This window comes from Betta splendens, chromosome 22 (assembly GCF_900634795.4).
Source record: "Betta splendens chromosome 22, fBetSpl5.4, whole genome shotgun sequence".
Classification (NCBI taxonomy): Eukaryota; Metazoa; Chordata; class Actinopteri; order Anabantiformes; family Osphronemidae; genus Betta; species Betta splendens.
In genome coordinates, this window is record NC_040900.2 from 2,271,937 (window position 1) to 2,293,003 (window position 21,067).

A 21,067-nucleotide genomic window follows, 5' to 3' on the forward strand; every position below is an offset into this window, starting at 1 on the left:
TCCGTCATCTCAGCACTGGGGCTCACAAATCAATTCAATCAAGACACCATTAGTTTCACTTTTCACCAATTATTCATCAGAAAGCCTGGAGGGACTGTCGTGTTCAATTTACTCTTTCACGGCTAAATGTATCACTTAACATTAAATACTCATCCAATTTCTCGCTGAAGTGAAGCTTTTTTTAACTTCATGGCTCAGTTTTGTGCTGCTGCACAGAGTGGATTCCTCTTGTTGCAGATCGTGACACAAGCAGCTATAAAAGCAAGCAGTCATAAAAAAAAATGAGCAAATGGGGAAAAACAGGTTACTGACGGCCAACTGGTAAAGCTGACACTTTATCAAAGGACCTGTGCCTTTTTAATTAAATCTGAAGGGGCTCACTAAGCTTGAAAGATGAATGAGTGTGTAATATTTTTCAGTTGTCCGCAAATACACAGCTGTGAGGTCATTCCATGCTCACGGAAAAATTATTGTTGTCATTCTACCACCCCACATCTTCATGTTACTGGAAGCAAAAAAGCAAATAAGCTCTCAGTCACAATGCGTGTAGATGCCACTGCAGGATTTATGACATTGTTCCCAAACACTAAATCAGGCCACCGGTCTGTCGTGGCTAAAGCAAACAGCGGCGCTCTGTCAACAGGGCTATGGAATGCTATTGACACAGATGCTGTGAACACTGCTAGATCACATGCAGGAACGTTCCACAGCTCTTGGCAGTGACAAGTGCTGGCAGTCGATTAAGGGCCCCACTGGGTGTGAGCAGCGCTCTACCTGCCGCACACTTCCTGTTATTGCTGTATGACTCAGGGTCCAGGACCGTTTTCTTTCTGTTGGTCTTGGGTGAAAGTGGAGGATATAGATAATATTTTGACCAAATAATCCACCGAAGCAGGTGGTAAATGTAGATCTAGCTCCTTGGGGATTTCTATTGATATTTTCCATCATGGGATAAAATAGGAATTGCCTGAACTCTGTTTGGCAAGGAATAAAATACATCATCCTACTAAAGTGGGAGCTGGCTGGATGCCACTGCCTTGTCCGGAGTCTGTTTAACCTCAAGTCTGAGGACGAAGCGGTGGATGAAACAAACCACAGATTCCAAGGACATGCTGCTGCAGATGGAGACCTCTGCAAAGTGTGAAAGTGCATTCTTTAAACAAACCCAGTTAAAATGAAAAACAGTAGGCGGGCACGGAAAATAACCCAATAAATGGAGCGTCATGGATGACTTACTGTGGGATGCGTGTGAGCCGGCACAGAACTGATACCAGGCAAACATGTCACGCCTGGTCTGACAACACAGTGGACTCAGCGGCTCAGTGACTTCAGGGCGACATGCGTCCCACATGGAGCCATTTGCGTGGCTGCGGCGCACAGCGTCGCTGCCTGTCTGTGTTGTCTCTGGGCTCTGCCTCTGGGCTGTTGAGCACATTGTCACCGTAATTGCTGTCGTGCAGATTGGTCTTGCACATCATTAAAACTAATTGCCTCGCATTCCACCCATTTTACAAATATGTGCAGCAATTATTACTCTGCGAACGTAATAATAAAACGAGAATCCATCTGAAATAAAAGAGGAGAAATGGCAAACATTCCTGGCGTTGACATTACAGCCTTAATTAAGACTGAGGCAGACGGGCCAAGATTGTGTCCAGATTCAGTCATCTGAAAAGAGGAGACTATTAGACTGCTGTTGGCAGCGCTGAACCCTCCAAACAAACACGCTTATCCAGACCAATCAGTAATAAAACTCTTGATTAATATGGAAACTGAATTCTCTCTGGGCCTCGCTAAACATCTCCAAAATAGCACTTCCAGTTCCTACAAAGCCAAGCCACATAAAACAGCAGATCCCTGCTGACAACACAATGTCTTATAGCTGCTTAATGCAAACTATTCATACTTCTGGAAAAGATATTTATTTAGGAGCCAAGCTAAAAAAGGACTTTTTATAGATAACACTTATAGATAACTCAGTAATTTTAGAGCTTTATTTGGTATAAACATGGTCCTTAGTTCATCTAATTGCTCAGCGTTACCAGTTTTAAGCTTGGGTTTAGATGCACTTCTGTCTCCAAGACAAATTCCATCCTGCAGGAGACACATCACTGACTCTGCATGTGAAATGTTTAGGACTAAAGACGGCAGAAACCTCCACCAGTCTCCAGCCACTGAAGAAGTAAGAATTGGTCTATTGAGCAGTTAATACAATTACCCCTCAATGTTAATCATTTCCAGTGAGTGTTAATCTCTTTACGACATGTGATTTCCACATGGTTGCCAGTGCCAGTGGTATCATTTCACGCTTGCCAAATGCTTACTTTGCTGTCTAGAACCAGGCTCCTATTACTGTAACTCTGCATGCTTTCATTAAAGGGATCAAACTTCTAATCAGAAGCAGAAGAGAAGGAGCCTGATACTACACACTAACCCATTATTGTCTCTTTGTGGTAAGTTTTACAAGGGTAGTTTTTCACTAAATTAAGACCCAAATTGGGTTTTGGTCCAATACAGTAGTTGAAGTTTTAGCTTATTAACCTACATCTGACCCATGACACCGTATGTACATTACTGCTATACTGTGTCTCTCGCATTCAGCTCATTGTGATGCATTCTGAGGAGGAGAGCTGAATCTGGGTACGTGTGTCCACAGCTTGCAAAGGGACTGTGTGAGACGTGGTGTTCACCAAAAAGCCACAAAACCCCATCCTCCTGAGGGATCACATCCCAACAGCTTCCATATGGTCTTTAAGCAGCAGGGTGCTTTGATAAATGGTTTGCTACGGGCTGCCCTAACAACACTGTGGCCTCCATAAGCTTGTGTGTGTGTGTGTGACTGAGGAAAGAGGCGTTTGTTGTTAATGTTGTGCTCTAAGTGTCAATCAAGCCCAGTCTTGCTATTTACCGCTTAGAGCACATGTGCTTTCTTGTATCATAATGCCATGAAAAAGAAAGCAAACAAGTGTTACTGAAGAATGTTTTTAGCTTTGCAGGTCCAGGTTTGTCCTACTTTCCTCCACATTGTTTCCTTTTTCTAACAGCTCATGAGCAAATAAACAGAAAGAAATGTTACAGGAAGACATCCAGGGCCAGACGCTGACTAGTACCTAATTTTCACCACACTTTCTGCTATGGTAGCAATTAGAAAAATATGTGGTGGAGACGGCCAAAACAAGACCCGACTGCAACTTCCAAACAGGCGCACCAGCTGGAGCGAAGGCAGCACTCCTGGTTTGTGGAGCGAGCTGTCCGGCGTGGATGTTAATGATGGGCTTTCGGATGAAGGGGTGCGTATTGATTACAGGATCTGTCTAATGGCCCATAACTCTCCTCAGAGGTTGCCAAGGGAGTGCTATGCCCCCGAACTCTGAACTGTGCAACCCCCACAAATCCACATGCACGACGTATAAAGCCTCTGTGGCATCTTAAAAACCTCCTCCTGTTCTTGTAAAACGTATTCTTAGTCTTTGGGAAAACAACATATTGCTCTTATCTTAAATTGAATAGTTACAAAATATGAGGTTGCCTATTGAATGCTGTGGATTGAAATCTACACATATTCAAATGTAACTGAGGTTAAGAATAAACAAGGTGAGATGCCTTTTATCTAGCAGGTAAAGATAAATGTGCCCAAATTGTGCTGTGAAGGGTTGAAATGCTTTAGCAGATGCTTGATGGGTTTTACAGAAAATTAAGGTTTGAATCAAGACACCAATTAATTTAAAAGTGCATTTAGATTATACAAAGTTCATATGATTTGTGTTGTTAGGAAAAAACAGTTTCATTAACAAATTTACACAGAACCGCTGAGTGATGGTGTTTAAGGTTCTGGATTTTAGGGGCTTTCAGTAAATCCAACCACTCAGTTAAACAGGCGAAGGAGGAAGGTAACCATAAAAATGTTAACAGCTAAGTTGATCCGTTCACATGATTTAGCAAGTCCATGCTTGATTCTCTGAAGGTTAAATGAGGAATGAAAGGCTACCTGCCTTTTTTGGTTTATAAAAAGAGAATGAGACGATGTGTGATGTGAAGCAAGAGAAAGTGAAATACCTTCTGCATAAGGAGCTATTTTATGGTTGGGATGGGGCCCTGAGTGGCACAGCAGCCAAAAACAGCTGAGAAGCCATCAAAAAAAGAGACGGATGCTCCTCTCTGCCACGTTACCATGCGTCAGTCACCAAAACAACGCAAGTCCTTCCATGCACCTTTCATCCTCAGTCTCCAAGACAGAAACAGCTTTTAATCCTGAGCCATCTACGGGCTTTTCTCAAGGTTCAACCTCTCTGGGTCGTCGTATGTGCTGCATCGTTTCGGCAAAACTGATGATGTAAAGTCTGGGAACATGAGTTCTGTTACAGAAAATAATGCATAAACTTGGACTTTGAAGTTTGAGAAGCCAGTTCCTGTCTATTCTGCAGAGAGCTCTTATATGTGCATTGCTGGCCCACACATCCACTGTGTGTGCTGCAGAGCATGCTGTTAATCTAACTGCTAATAGCATCACTGCAGGATTCAGAGCAAGACAACATCACTCCATCCCCACCTAGAACTGCCGTCCATCACCTCAGACCAGACTGAATCCCCTGGTTTCCCCTGTTCTGGAGTGATGCTTGCTGCAACCTACTAAGTGCATTGTCTGTGGAACCTGACCCAGCCTTTGTGTCTAAATGAGTGAATTCATCGTACAGGTGTCCCACTGTGGAGACTTTGGCTGACATTCAGTTTGGGGATGGATTGATTATCGTGCCTGGGATGGTTTTACAGCTCTGGGAAAACTAGAGAGTCACTAGAGCGTTAAATCACTCTTGTTATCAAAATTTGATACAATGGATGGATAAAATGTTCCCCCTCTAGTCATATCATATCTCCCTCAGGATAAATTTCAGTTACATAAAGTTGTAACATGCCTCAAAAAGAGGTATGACAAGTGCACCTGCCAGACATATAATCATTATCACTGTGGGCATATAAAAAGGCTTTTTCAGCCATGATTTGGTGAACAGCTTTTTTTGTATATATAAAACCTACACCTTATATGAAATGCATGAACATTTACCTCAAACCTAACAGCGACACTACTCCTGACAGCACGGTGCAACGTTGTAACGACCTACAGTCAGGTTTGAGTTAAAGCCACATTTCAGAGTTCAAAGACAAAAGTGAGCAGATTTAAACAAGATGTGATGTCTACAACATCCTCCGCAACACAGGCTTCAAAGCTTCTTGCTATATTGGGTCAACACTTCCAAAATGTGATGAATGAAAAGTTCAAAACAGTAACTGTGTAATGATATACAACTAATTGAGGGTTACTACTGTATGTTTGTCCTAAAACATGTCAGCAAATCAATCCTTCTTTCTAATTCCTCAGTTAAGTAACTTGCTATTTTGCAAACAGATTTCTGGGGGTAATTCCACATAAAAGCTAATGCTTTGGCTGCAAATGTTCCTGAATGTTTGCTATTCAACCAATTCAAGTTTAAGCAGGTGTAGAACATTCACGGACCTCACAATTACTGTCATACCCTGGTAAAAAAGTTGTTCATCTGAGTGAGACTTGTTTTAAAATTCGCTTTAAATTTCATTAAAACGATCTAATTGCTTAATCATTTAATTGTTGGTGGTTTTCATTGGGCCTGATCACATGCTGAAAACACACTAACTATGTGTAGCATTCAGCACATTAAGGACTTCTATGTAAAGACATGTAGACTGTTGACAGCTACAGTGTATTAACAGCTGACAGACAGGTTCATTTCAGACTCCTCATTATTAGACCCGGTAATAGGTTTTAGCAAATTACAGCACTTAACGTTACCAGAGGGAAAATGAAGCAGCAATGAGGCTGTCACACAATACTGCACAAATATACAAATAAAGTCTGTGGAGCACATCTGGCCAAATTGTCAAAACGCAGCAGAACACGGGCACCAGTGAGTCTTCAGATACCAATCTGACAGCGGAGTGAACACATTTCTGCAGACGTGTAGGTGTATTCCCTGGACACCTAGCGGTTCCGTTTGCGCTGACCCCACTGAACAAGGAGCTATTGTTAGGAAGCCTAGACACCCAACCCAGCCTCCTACTGTAGCTGAGCTCCACAGCTGACAATTTTTATATTAGACATTACTTTAGTGAGGATTTCCCACAGGTTGGTTCCTTTTCTTCCCCCCCGTGAACATGTTTTCTCATGCTGCCTTCTGCTTATAAAGCAGCCAGAGCCTCAGACAAGGACAGAATGAAGATAGCCTGAATGTGTTTCCTCCTCTATACAGGGGCTTCCAGTCTTTTGTGTTGGCACCTTGCCGGCCATGGGGCTTCACCCAGCTGATGATAGCATAGCCTCCAGTCATACCTGGGCGAGGGCCAAGCTGTAAGAGGGTCCAGATGGTTAGACAAACCTCTGGTTTGCTCAGAGGCACTGCCTTGTTTAAAATAGGCACATTAGCCTGGACCTGCTACTTTCTGGGAGAACTGAAGTATTTGCTCTTTCAATTTGAGTAACTGCAGTGCATGTTAAATTTGATTTACACCTTAGTGAGGATGTCTTTAGGCGGATGAGGTATTTGCAGTGGGAAGGAGAGAACGAGATCAAATTAGAAGTCAGAGGCCACTGTGTGTACGACTGTATGCGTGTGAGGGAGAAAATTAGCACAGAAGAAACAGTTAAAACAATAAATGTGCAGCTAACCGCTATCTATATATAAAGTATATACTATACTAGTAGAGAAACTGCTTGCTGTGGGTTTTAATTCAAGAGTAAAATCCAAATATAACTCTCTTGGTAGAAAGCTCCAATCACAGCCTGTTATTTCGTTTGCAGAAAACTGTTCTGGTCATGAGCATAAAATTGACACATTCTTTAAGCCGTTGCTTTTTTAGGCCCAGAGGTAAAGATGATGTTTTGCTGTGACAGAGTTAGGCCTCTGTTGACATTTTATTGTGATTGATTATTTATCATTCATATCTTGACTCCACACACACTCTTCTACCCAATTATGTGGCTGTAAAAACATCCAACAGTGCTGTGGTAAAATAATGAAGCACTTCCTCCAGCACTGAAGCGCCTACTCAAAAAAGGCAAGCGCTGAGTACTAATTTTAATGCACAAACACCACAAGATGATCTTGACAATGAGGGGTAATAATAATAGGAGCAGGGGACATGTCGTTACTTACGTTTGATGCAGCGATTCGTGCCTGGTGCCAAAGCCCAACCGGAGCAGCACTGGTGACCTCCACAGACATTGGGTCTGATAAAAAGAGAGGGAGGAAGATGCCATTAGCACCTCAGCACATACAAACCGTGTCCTTATTCACAGAGCAATATTAATAAGGGAGGGAGGCCTTGGACCTTTGCATGACAAACTAATTACTAAAGCTGTGTCAAATAAATGTGGCTGAACTATTGATATGAACAGAGCTGAAATTAAACTATAATTGCATTTCATTTGATAAAAATGTCAGGGCAAGTCATGAAACTCTATCTCAGTCTGGACCCACAGGTCCCTGACGGTTACACGAGAGTCCAGTGCAAAAACAAATAGAGTTATCTGAGCCTTGAAGGGATTATGTGAGACACAGGGGACGTGAGAAGCACCCTGCATCTTTATATCACTGAGCAAATGACAGTTAGTGGATTTACTGGATTCTTTGCACTTGTTTAACCCACACTTTACAGTGAGGCAGATGAAAAGACGCCTCACCGCTAGAGCTTCAGGGCAATAATCAAAGCATTGGCATGGATCTGTGCACATATTACAGTAAGTGGACGCCTGACGCATGGTGATTTGAGAAGATAATGGGAATTGACTCAATGACCTCATCTGTGTTGCCCTCATTAAATACTGCGAGTATTACTGAGGGGTCACAGGAATAACATGCAAATCTTTGGGCCCTCTGGCAAGATTAACTTATCATAAATCAAGCCAAGCCGGTGCCAAAGATGTCAGTCGTCACATTCAAATTCCTTTCGGGGATGGATATATGTAATTAAAATCTATAAAACTAAATTTGTATCATGAACACAGAACACCTTGTTCACGCCTTGTTATATTTATATATAAAGCTAACATGAAATGTTGGAGTGCGGGTTCATGTGTCAAACATCTGACAGGTGCACCGAAACCATAAGGGGAGTGAGACGGAGCGGGGCTGAATGTGGAGGGGAGTTAAGTGAACCCAACGCTGCCAGTGCCGCAGGGCGCTGTAAATGAGTGAGCCGAGTGGGAATTCCAAGAGGAAATGTGTCATGAACCAACTTTCTCTAACAAGCAGCAGATGATTCATCCGAATCTAATGAATCAAAGCGTTAAAATCACCGTGCAGACTACTATAAAGGTAATATTCCCCCGATTTACGTAATGCTTCTTTAAACTCAAAGAAGCCTATTCATTCAACGCCGCAGTAGGTTTTTGTTGGCATTCGCGCCGCGCTGCAATAACGCACGCACCGAATGCAGGGCACCTCGTTTCAACCACACATCAGTGCGTCTGTCTGGGTGACAGATATATTCAGAAATGGTGTTTTTAAGTTGTGATGGGAGCCTGTACACACTCATCCCCATTCACCCTCATTGTAAGATGATGTATCAACCGCGTCGGCCTCTGTCCTTTGCCTTCGCTTGTATTAAGATGAGTGTAAATTATATATATGCCTGTGGATAAATTACAGCGTAGTCAAAGCAGGGGGCATTTATAACACATTTTATTTACATCTCACTCTGAGTCAAAGTGAGACATTCAAATCCTCCTCTGATTATTCTGTAAACACGCTCCAAAATGCAGAACCCTATGGCACAAATGAAACAAACTCCTGTTTGCAGTTTAACTGAGACAAACATGCGGAGGGAGAGAGTCCAGGAACAGGTGTTTCTGATCATTACATGAATTTCCAAATGTTAAGCAGCCAGTGCTCCAGTTGAGCTCTTGTGATACATGGCCACAGGCAACTACACACAACTGGAGGTATCTGCAGTCACTCTCCAAGCATTCATACAATTTGCTGTTCATTACAAGCTGCCTCAGCTATTATTACGCGCCCTGTCATGACCCTGATGTCAGAATCCATCCATTACATTAAGGCGCACGTTCCTGTTCGCTCTCTCCTCCATGATGGATGCTAGACGTAGCTTCTCCTGAGCTTTCCCGTCATTCTTACCCCGCCAGCCTCCTGGTGCTGCCAGAGCTCCTGCCGCTCTGCCTGCGGCTCACCCTGCTCCTGTGCGGCTGGCTGCCCGCGTGCCTGGCGGCGGACGGCGCGTCCTCCTGAGAGGCGCCCGCAGCGTGAGCCGGTCCGCCCCTGGACGCGTGCGCGCCCTCCCCGCGCGACGAGGCGCCCCGGGGCCGGCGGACCGGAGCCCTGGACCGGACGCAGTCCCCGGGAGGCTCCGCTCCTGCGGCGGAATGACCTTGAGCCGTCCCCGCAGACCGCAGGTCCCAGACGCCGCCGTCGGTCATCCCACCTGCCGCGGCCTCGTGACCGTCACCGGGTCGCACGAGCGCCACAGTCAGAAGCGCCAAAAAAGCCAAGGCGAAGCCTGCGCGGTCCATTTTGGACGCACAAAGTTTTGAAAGTACCGCGTAAAGGCGCAGACGGCGCTGCCGCTTCAGGAGCCAGTAGAACGAGAGCTGGTAGAAAATCCGCGACTGGGTGAGTTCAGCAAGACGGCATCCTGTCCCGAGCGCGCAGAGAGCCTGGAGACCGCCTCATAATGGCCAGGTGGGGCCAATAGCTTCAGGTCGTCACAGCAGCGGTCCAAAAGTGGGGAAAAGCCTCTGCGGGAGTTTTTAAGCCAACTTTACTCCATGCGGGGTCTGTTCGAGAGAGACGCAACCAGAGCCGCGCTGGCAGCGGAAACCTCACTCCTGCTCCGAGTGAGCGCGTTTCAGCCGCGCTCCCATGAATATCACCACCTCCTTGGATCTGGAGGCACCGGGACTTTTTTGTAGGGGCTGCACGCGCTGCGCGAGAAGAAACTCCCCCCCGCTCGTCGAGCGTATTGTTGTTTCCACTCACTGCACCGCTCGGTCCGTGCGCCCACACGCACTTGATGTGACGCTGCCAACTTACATCATGTTACTGCGTCTTTTTTCTGTGATTTCTGTGATCGGGACAATTAAAGTGAATTCAGCTGTGTTAATCATTATCCTCAATTTACATTTGAATTTATACGTTACAGCAGCATCATAAAAAATCTAACATTTCCAGATGTGTTTCTTAAAGACTCAGCGCCTTTGCTGAAATATTTATTTACTTACTTTTACGACCTTCTAAATTTACTGGGTGTAGGCATTTTAGCACAGTGTTAAGGGCTTTGAGTCCAATTTGTGCTGTAATTCACTACACGCATATTGCAGTTTGACAGATCCTTTGATGTGAACGTGAAACGTATAGGAAGCTTAAAGTTCAAACTCACACTAAAACCTTGGAAAACTGGTCAAGTTATGTAACAAATCCCATTTATCTCCGCCTCACATCCATGCTGCATCATCACTTTCCCCCCGAAAGTCTGGAAACAACACATTTCTCTTTTCCCGTAGGATCGTGTACAACCCAGAGAGATTTGGCTCCCTCTCCCCATTCAGCCCGCAAAGATGCACGGCTGTCTCTCTCTCTCTCTCTCTCTCTCTCTCTCTCTCTCTCTCTCTCTCTCTCTCTCTCTCTCTCTCTCTCTCTCTCTCTCTCTCTCTCTCTCTCTCTCACGAGTGGTCCCACAGCACCGTTACCACTCGCTGGACCGCCGTCCAAGACACACAGCAGCACAGGGAAAAACCAACAGGCTGCCCGGCCATTCTGCTTCCTACCACAGAGGGGACGCACAACGCTTTGAAAGGGAATATTACCCTAAAACAAATGATAGGCAGTTACTGCAGGGGCACAATGATAAGCGTCATCCACCATGTGACGACCCCCATGAACAGGGCACGGCAGCGCCGTTAAAGGTGACACAGGAGGTGCGCGAAAGGAAACCAGTCCACAAGTTCAGTCTGGTTCTCAGAATCTTTTACATACAAAATATTTCAACCGGTTATCACTCATTCTACATAAATATTCTACATTTTTGGACAACTGTCACACAATCACAATTTCTGTGATTAAACTATTCATAATTACTGTATAAACTCATTAGCTTATGCTAACAGTTTTAATAGCCTATTTATCATTTAGCTTTATTATTACCTGTTCATGCTATTAAATACTTAGTCATTTATTCCTACTTCTCATTAAGTTTTATATTTTATCTATGTTTGCTAGACTTTAACATCTGTCTAACTGTAAATGCACTTACTGGACTGTTCACCCTCTGCTTGCAGGTTCATACACTTCCGGTACCTGAAAAGCTAGCAGGGCAGATCCACGGCAGCGGTCTGTAGCAAAGCGACGCACACATGTACGGATCCGTTTTATTTTCACATTAATAACAAGCGTTCATCTTAAGGTTTTATATTGTTTCGTGCGAAGGCTGTAAATGACAGCTAAGTAGCGAGGGCAGCTAGCGCGGCCAAGAAGTAAGCTAGCGTCATTCAAATTAACTTTATTTAAAAACATAGATGAAGGATATTTTACAAAACTGTATAAAACTTTTTTATTATTGTCCCTGTCATCACTGTTATTGTCATATTGCGTTACATGCTGTGTGTGAATTAACTGCACACTTACATTTGGTGTGAAAGTGGACTAAACATCTGGATACATCTCACATCAACTTTGACATTGAAGCTGAGCTAATAAACTTCTTCCAAGTGTGGCGTTAAAAGGCAGAACTACCCGCAGTGGCATAAAATCGCTGAGGATCTGTAGAGCAACTAGGCATGTTATGAAAGTCGGCCCTAATGTGGCCCAATGTTACACAATTTGCAGCATCTGGAGAAACTCGAGAATAAATACCAGGAGGATGTCTCTGGCTAAAACCAGTGCTTCTACACAAAGACTTCTTTGTGTTGCCACTCCTATCATCTTTCAAATCCAGTGCAGAAATATAACTGCATTATACTCCACTTTTTTTTACAAAGCACAAGGTTGTAATAACAAAATCCAACTATTTATGCCATTACAATTGAAAAAAAACAATGCTGGTCATTAAGAAGCTATTTGACTTTCTGCCTCTACAGAAAAGTCTTGGGTTCTCATGCATTTCGTACTTTCTGATGAATCTTAAATGCTGCACATTTACCTGTTTACCGTTGGTCTGAATTCAAGTGCAGCCATTAGAACAGCATCATTACCTCCTGTTAAGTCATTTATTAAGTGTACAGTATATTCTCAGCTTTGCCTCCAGGCTTCTGAGTGATCCGTGTGAACCGGTCTCTGATGATCAAAGCTCGTCCATGTCTTCTTTTTGCTGCTGGTATCAGAACCCCTGTTCCACTGCATCTAACATAATACTGACATTGTTCAGACTGAGCAGTAGTGAGGACCTGGGGAAAATGGAAGAAAGCGGTTTGTTTGGAATGATGTGCTTTATTAATGTAGCTGGTTTCATTAAACATGACAGCTTTACTTGAAGGACATGTTATGGATGACCTCCACGGAGCAGTGTACATGAAACAGGCCATCCAGCAGCAACAGGAAGCAGTTAAAGACAGGGACTGTGACTGTGATGTGCTCAGAGCGAGGATGCGGGTCGTTCCCAGCCTCTGTGAATGAACCGCTGTCAGCTGTGCAACAGAAGTAGGTCACATGGGCGGCATTTAAAAAAGGCCCGTCCACCTTGGCTTTGATGATCGTCCTGCCTGCTTTTATTGTTGTTTTCACACGCTGGTTTGATAAAATGGAACACTCTTTGTGTGTGTGTGACTCCAAGCCGGACTGTACAAACAACTGGCATTTATATACGTTAGTGCTCACGAAGGGGAAATCTATCACCTCCCTCCGCGCTCTCAAACAGCAGAGCGGTCCAGAAACATGTTAAAGTGAACCAGACTTTCGCATCCTTGGCTCCGTTTCCAATGGATGTCACAGCGCTGGCAACGCGTCCACCCTGCATTACTTCACAACTGAATAATCAGCTCATTCATTTCTTGGGGAGTTGTTAAGTTAACAAAGACTTTGCGCTGCCTGGTTTGCAATGTGCAAGAAAAGTGTGACAATGATTAGATTAAGTACTTCCTTTTTACGAATTAACCCTTTGGCCTCTTTGAAAAACCTCACTAGATGATGATGAAGTTGTTTTGGCTCGAAGTGGTTGCTGAACAGATGTGTTCTGCTGGTATTCAGGGAACTCAGAGGGTCAGAGTCTCTGACGCACTGGAGGAATTAAAAGACGACAGGCAGACGCTTCCATCTATGGGCTAAATATTTCTCTGATTAAGGTGAATGTATCAGGATCAGGAAGACAGAAGCACCTCTGCTATTTAAATGGGATTCAGGAAGCTGTGCTACCTTATGACCGCTGTAATATTTAACCAGAGATGAAGTTTGTTGGTGTGTTATTGCATCAGACACAGAAAAGAGACGCTCCCTGCTGTTTTATTATGATTCAAACTGTCAATTTAAAGATGAACATAAAACATAACGAGCGCCTTAGTTTCATTCTGCACTCCCTCTTTTTTACATTTTCCCCTCGAGCTTTGACTTTTGCGGCACCGTCCCTCTGCCTCTCTACGTTTGACGTCGTTGGAGTAATGAACAACATGCAGCATGATGTATCTGCACCACATGATAGATGCCACTGGAGCACGTTCAAAGGGTGGATCGTGTTGGCAGCCAACTGGGTCAGACGTGGACTTGCTACACTTTTCCAGAAAGCATACATTTTCCCAATATGTGGGGGCTCATAATAACCCACCAGATGCAGCTGAAACGTTTGGATGAGCTGAGGATAAATCAGTGCTGGTGACAGCGGGATGCCTTTATTGATTGTGATGCAGGTTTTGAGTGATAGACCAGCGTTCATCCTCCGGCTCTCCACCGGCCTTCTGGGCCTGTGTCCGTGAGGTCGTCGGGCTGTGACCTTTAGACGGGCTGAGACCACTCGTCCTGAAGCAGTGCTGCGTCCCCTGTGAGCACCACGGCGCCCTGTGCACAGCGTCTCCATGAACGCACCATGGAAAATCAAGGTCAAGTACTTTCCACATTAGCAGCTTTACCAAGAGGATAGAGGATATCTGCACCAATTACACTCCATTTCTCCACCCACCACAGGAGAAAAACACCACTTATCTACTAAATAACTAACTGATGACTCTCTGCAGCGCAGTTTTATAACAGACTTTGACACAGCGTGAGTCATAGGAGGCGTTAAATAGGTTCATTTTGAATTTGGGTTAAAGGTAATGCACCTCAGGGTTTATACTATGAACAGGCATTAGTTTGATTTGGAACACATTAACTTAAACATCGACAGTGTCGAGCTAAAAACGCGTCGGATCCGCTCCTACATTTTAGATCTGCCTTTAACGAGTGTCCTGCAGAGCTCATAAAAGAGCTTTTATTCGACTTGGCCTCACTTAATAATTATTTCCCAACACACTGTAAGCAAGTACTGTATTAGGCCTGTAATAGTAAAGACATGCAGTCTATTTATAACACTCACTCCTCTGGAAGTTTTGAAACCTCACGTTTTTCTACAGGACCCACAAGAGATTATTTTAGGACATTGAGACAAACAGCGTTGGCTGCTTTGATAGGATGACACTAAAAACAGAGCTGTTGTTTCTGAGCCGCCCCACGGCCCGACTGCACACACGCTGGAGGAGAGCTGACTAAACTGTGGGTTGTTTCTAAATTAGCCTGTGGTATGCTGAGTAATTCAGCTATGTTTACCTTCGCTGCTGGGAATGGGTGATGCACAGCCGTCGGGTCTGACTCACTGGTGACACGCGCCTTTCGCTTTCTGACGCTCCAGCACATGAACTTGTTATCGCACTTGCAGCAGTTCGAGCCAAAGCCTTGACTTTACTTCCAAGTATTGCTGTAATAATGATGGCGGCTGGTCCCGCTGCATCGGCCTCATGCTTGGTTAGCTGCGAGCAGAGAATCATGTGCTTGCTTCAGTTAGGTGAATGAAAAATCTTCTTCACTGCCCCCAATTAACAGTGAAAGTCAAGTGCCAGAAAGTTATGATGCGATTTACCCCCCACATGAGGTCAATTTGACCTGAATAGCTTCCTATTACGCATGATAAATTTGTTATTTTTCAATCCATTAAACATTTTTCCCATAGTCCATTTAGTCAGAATAAACTGTTGACCTAAGTTCTGTTTATCACGAACACGCTTCAAAGGAAAAGGAGATGACACGACAATTAGCCGCAATTACTTCAAAGTGCTCGCACTATTAATCTCCAGTGTTGGGGTGGGGATCCCTCCAGTGTGAGGGTCAATAGGGTAACATCAACAGCAGCAGAACTGCAGTCCAGCTCGCGCAACGGCCATCAATGAAACCTTGTTAAGACCATGGGATCCATTAGAGGGGACTGAGGGGAAGAATGGGCATGTGAGGCTCAGGGAGGAAGCCTCCATGACTGCACTGACCTGTCTGCAAGAGCCTCCAGGCAGACAGACACCAAGGCCTCTAACAGATGTTTGGGAAAACTGCTCCATTCATCACGGCGGCTCGGAGGAATCTCTTTGATCTGAGGGTTTTTTACTTTGTGTCTAAGTCATCCCAGCCAGATGTGAAGTGGAACAGACGGACGGATGGACTGACGGACGGACGGACCAGAAAGACACACACACACACACACGCACACACGCACGCACACACGCACGCACACACACACACACACACACACACACACACACACACACACACACACACGCACACACGCACACACGCACACACGCACACACGCACACACACACACACACCTTGTAAATCTGAACCCTAGACTGGACAAACTGTCTACGAGCTCACACTGAGCTGCACATACGTTCCCGTGTGAAGTCATGACACGGTTCCGTGTGGAACCGGCTCTTCCTCGCCGCGCTCTCATGCCTCGGCGGCGACTTTAAATCACCCGCGGCAACGACTACAAGTTGACAGTGACTCAACGCTAAACAGAAAACATCCGCAGCGCCGGCGACTGCTCTGCTCATCAGCTCACACGGTCAAAGACTGGGAAACAGGCTGGATCTGTTCTGCTGTTAACATTCCAGTTCACTGTGATGTGAAAGCGTTCATATGACTCCAGCCCGTCCTCCCGGCGCGGCCGACTTTTATACTCGGGCGCTCCGTAGGGAGCAGGAAGAGAGGCCCCGTGTGTCCAGAGCCGTCTCCTGAGGAGCAGCGAGCGCTCAGCAGGCTTCAAGGGCAAATGTTCATTAGGGAGCCAAGTTTTAATAAGCCCGCAGACAGACCTGCTGCTACACAGCCCCAAGTGCCAGAAAAGGTGAGTTTCCTCATGGTGCTGATCCTCATGACTTCACATGGCACCGTGAGCCGTGTGTCTACATGACCCAGTGGTCACACACTGGGCACCGTTTACCGTCAGGCTGAGAGCAGGACGACGGCTGTGGACTGAGGAGTCCGGCCTGGTTTGACCTTTATTCAACGCTGACGCTGGACTTTACAGGTAGTTCACCACAGCATCAATCCATCATCATTATGTCACCAGAGTGGACCCAGTGTCATCTGTGATCCTGGCTCAGTGCACCAAAAGAAAAAATCAACTGCTAAATGAATAAAAACAGATTTACAGCTGAGTGGGAAAACAAATGATGATGGATGAGTCAATTATCCAGAACTGTTAACAAACTGATAAGGTCCTGGAGCTGTTTCTGTTTAGCGGTGCCGATGCTGAGACGTGTCCTTGGTCTGCAGTCAGTGGCCGCTCTGTTTCACGTTTGAAATCGGCTCACGGTTTGGACTTGGAGCTCAGACGGCGTAAACGGCCATGTTCATAAACAACACAGTCTCTGTTTGTTGTGTGGAGACGCATCCAGAATATTTCAGGCTTCCCTATAAAATAAACCCAACCTGTGGCGTTGGGCAGATGCAGCTGTAGACGTTCTCCACCCAAAGCCTGGCTGATATTACAAGCTTTGATCCACAACATTTACATTCGTCCCATTCCTGTTTCCACCACTTTATTGTTTTCATCTCGGCAGTGGAGAGTGTTGAGAAGTTTGGTCATCGCTGGCCGGGACCAAGCATCTGTCCAGCATTTAACATAAAGAATGATGCAAAGAGTCAGATCTCCTTATTACATCAGCGCCTCATCCCCTCAGATGATGAATATCGTTGTGTAGGGTCACTCACTCGCTTATTGATGAATTGATCAGAAAATGTACTTGGAGTGTGTCTGAGGCCGGTCCACATCTGGAAGCAACCTGGGAGCCGTTAATCACGAGCCTAAAGAGAACGGAGCTTCATCTTCTTATCACAAACACCCAGGAACTGCTTCGGTTGCATAACAGTGTTTATGTCACTGTCATGTTCGCGGCACAAACCCCAGAAAATGGAAAACGTGGGGAATCTGTGAGTGAAAACGTCAGCGGTGAACACTGTATATTTACTGGGACGTTTATTTCCATGAAAGCCTCCTTGGAGAGGTCGTTCCCGCTGATGTAATGTTTACTTTACCACAAGAATCTTGCTGTTGCGTTTTCTAACGACTGTAACAAGATCCCAGATTAATTCAGTGGATGGAAAATATTGCGGCCGCGTCCACAGACGACGGTGAATACCTCCTCATTGGCCGCTTATGTAAATGATGACGGCGGCTCCGTGGATGCAGCTTAACAGCTGACCTGAGGGATTCTGATGACAACCTAACGTTCGCAGGATTTCAGTCATTTTATCCCAATGGAGCGAGCGAATCGAAAGCATGTCTGCGTCGCAGCCCGGAGCCAGAATGTTCTGTTCGCTTTAGTTCTGACCTTTCAGCATCTGCAAACCGCTTTAGAACATTTTGGATACAAACACACTGCAAATAACTGTCGTGATTATTTTTGTTTTGAGTCTTATTGATATTCTTGGTGTAGAAATATACTGGTGGCGTATTTCCACCCTGAGAGGAAATCCACAGTGACGCCGGTGATCCCACCCACAGCCGCAGTGGGACAAACTCTGGCTGCCACGTCCATGACATCTCCCACGTCCCGGTTCCTCGCCTTTAAAGTGGGTCCAGGCTGCTCTGGACGTCTCCTCATCATCGTGTTGGGTGGCTCACACCCTCCGACAGGAAGGGACTCCTGCCATGCCCCACAGTGGGCTCCTCTCAGCACGGGAAAGAGGAGCCTGGAGGGATGACATCATTTCCTCTAATGGGCTTGGAGCCTGATATCTTCAAAGGGGGGGCATTAATCCTTTAACAGGGAAAAGCTTAGCGGGTAGGATCCCATATGATTACATGCAGTTCACATCAGCGGTGAGTGTCGGGAGGCGTCTTGTGAACGCAGCTGAGGTGAACACAGCTTGTTTGCCTGCCATCATCAAACCTGAGAGCTGGGCACGTTGAAGGATGCAGTCAATCTGTCTGTCAGCTGCACCACGGCCTCACCCTGTTCCTCCCACCAGGGTGGTCCCTTCCCTTCGACCACTCCCGTCAGAGACGTTTTGGCAGAGTTCAGGACAGGATCAGCAGTTTCGGCAGGTGGACTGAACCTCTCTGTGCTCGCTGCAGGTCCACGTCAGTGCGTTTGGTTGCATGTAGTGGTGCACGCGGTGCAACAGCCTCCACGCTCGTGCACCGTCCAAAAAGTCCATGGGGCTCATTTTTCACATTTTACTTTTCAGATTCATCTTCACAGACAGATGTGAAAGTGAGACTGGCGTGCAGATAAACGTGTAACGGTGCTGAGGAGGAAATAGAGGGACATGGCACATTTAATGGCCAGATCTGCTATTGTAGTTGAGTCGCAATCGTGGACAGAAGCAAAACTGTCAATTTCTAAATGAAGGCGCTTCCATTTTTTCACGGCTCCAACCACGGACTCAGACATCTGACCCGGTGAGTGCTCAGAATCAGCAGCCTGAAGGCGTCACAGTTCACTGTGGCTGTGGGGGAAGAGGCCAGTACCACAGGTCCATTTGTACCAGCGCCAGCCATCGGTGTCATACTGTAGTTCAGGAGCGTCCAGCCACAGCATCATCACCACCTAGTGGCTTTAATGTTGAGGTGGTGGAAGACGGGAAGATGAAGGGCTGTTTAATTCATTGCTGCAGGTGATCTGTGTATGAGTCCTGACCTCGTGGCCCTGGTGCGCCTTTGTTTATGGATTCATAAGAATCCATTCATTAGTATAATTTCTGCAAGTTAGCGCATGAGTCATCCAGATGTCGCGATACGCCAGTTTGGACCAGTGACTGACAGAGTCAGCACAAACACATCGTCTGCGTGATCTGACTTCACAGCTGATTCATACCTGCTGTGGTGACACGGGGCTGACAGCAGGGTGGAGCAGCATGAGGCATCTGTGAAACACTTGGCCTCTGCATTAGAGGCCCGTCCTTACAGAGGATGTAGAACGACTGAAGTGTTTCCCAACACAGTGAATATAATACAGTTGTACATCCCAGCAGGACAACTAAGCCCATGGATCAACAGGACGTCTCCAGCATCATATATAACATAGACATCCATCAGCTGGGGGACACTTTATCTCACTGCAAATTGTTTTTCAAGACGTCTCACTGCTGCAGGCTTCTGCTCGTCTCTGACCTCGGCCGCATGCACAGATGTTTACGCCGAGGCGAGACGCGCTGGCAGTCCTGTTTTTGTTAGAAGGATGTATTCTAATGAGGCCTTTTCATGTCTGTGTAGATGGTCTTCAGTGTGGCCTCCCAGCGTCCCAGCCCAGATGTTGAGAGCCAGGTCTCAGCACGTAAATCACAGAGGATTGATAGCAGCAATAAAGAATCTTTATTTTGGAAAAGCTCTCTTTAATCAGCAGCAGTGTTCCATCCATACATTCCTCTGCTCCGCGTAGATGCCAGACTGTTGTCATCAATATGATGATCATTTTTCACAGCTGTTTTCCCAATAAACCTATAAAGCACAGGATCACACTGACAAACGTCAGAATTGAAGACAGCAAGTTTGCAGAGATGTGACTTTATCCAATAAATGAAGAGAGGCCTTAGTTCCTAAATGTGGGATAAAGAACGTTCTGTTGCAAACAATGCTCAGATGTCCTTCAACAATCCTAATCAACGTTGGCCACAAAATGGGCCTAATCAACCTGCAGCTGTTGGCCAGTAATCAGCAGCATCCACTCAGGTAATGAGGTAATGGCCTGCGTGTTGGGATGGGAAGCAAACAGCCTGATGGAGTCACATTAAGATGCACAAGACGTTTCTGCTCCGTGACTCTGTGAGGAGCGTTATCTTTGCTGCTGATGGACACGAACCATGCATTTACAAAAACGCAGCGTTGTCGCAGAGTCTCTCAGGTTCTCTGGGAGAGCAGAGCTCCTCCGCTGTGGGACATTGCTCAGTGAGAGCCAGAGGACGACTTCCTGATTTGTGCTGCCTTTAGTGAACATTCCTCTGGGAAATCTGAGAAACAACCATTATGCAAATCTGCAGGTGGACGCCAGGACCGAAAAACTGGAGTCCTGCAAGACGGCTTTCTGCCTGTTCAAACCAGTGAGACTCACCTAGAACACGTGGGTGTGATGATTAATGACAGTCTGCACATATTTAGTGTTTCTGTCTCCTTCAAAAAGACCAAAAAAGGCCTCTTATTTAACATTTCCTTTATTTTTCATTATCATATTCTCTACACGGTGCAGCTGTGAGACGCTCTTTGCTTATTGTGCTGTTCTTTTGTGCTGAACATGAGGGATGTCTAGAACAGAGGGGCTTCAATGTGAGAGGACGTAAAGTTGTAGAGGGTGAGTCCTTCATCACTTATTTGCTGCTAATCTGTCCCAAGGGATGAGACCTGCTTCTCCTGGAGTCCCACTGCCCCCTTGAGCCTCAAACATGAACAAGGACCAGCAAAGTGTCTTTGTTTCTTTTGTTTGCAGTGCTCAGAAACATTTTAACCCTACAAGGAGCTAAAAGCAGCGAACTATTAGGACCACATTATTTATTGAGCCTTGTTGGAAAATTGTTCTGTTCAGGAACATCTTTATTAAAAGGCAGTGTTCCAGGTACGAGCCCAGAATGCAGGT

General features: G+C 45.7%; 1 protein-coding gene across 1 annotated transcript in view; it reads right to left on the reverse strand.

Annotated features, from left to right (window-relative positions):
* LOC114848340 (latent-transforming growth factor beta-binding protein 2-like) overlaps positions 1 to 10,004 on the reverse strand; it is a 55,377-nt gene extending 45,373 nt beyond the window's left edge. Inside the window, exons 1-2 of the mRNA XM_029138763.2 lie at positions 9,165 to 10,004; positions 7,185 to 7,258 (exon numbers count right to left, since the gene is read on the reverse strand). Coding sequence (XP_028994596.1) covers positions 7,185 to 7,258; positions 9,165 to 9,556 — 466 coding nt within the window. The 5' untranslated portion in view covers positions 9,557 to 10,004. The remainder of the gene's footprint in view (positions 1 to 7,184; positions 7,259 to 9,164) is intronic.
* Positions 10,005 to 21,067: the final 11,063 nt, after the last annotated feature.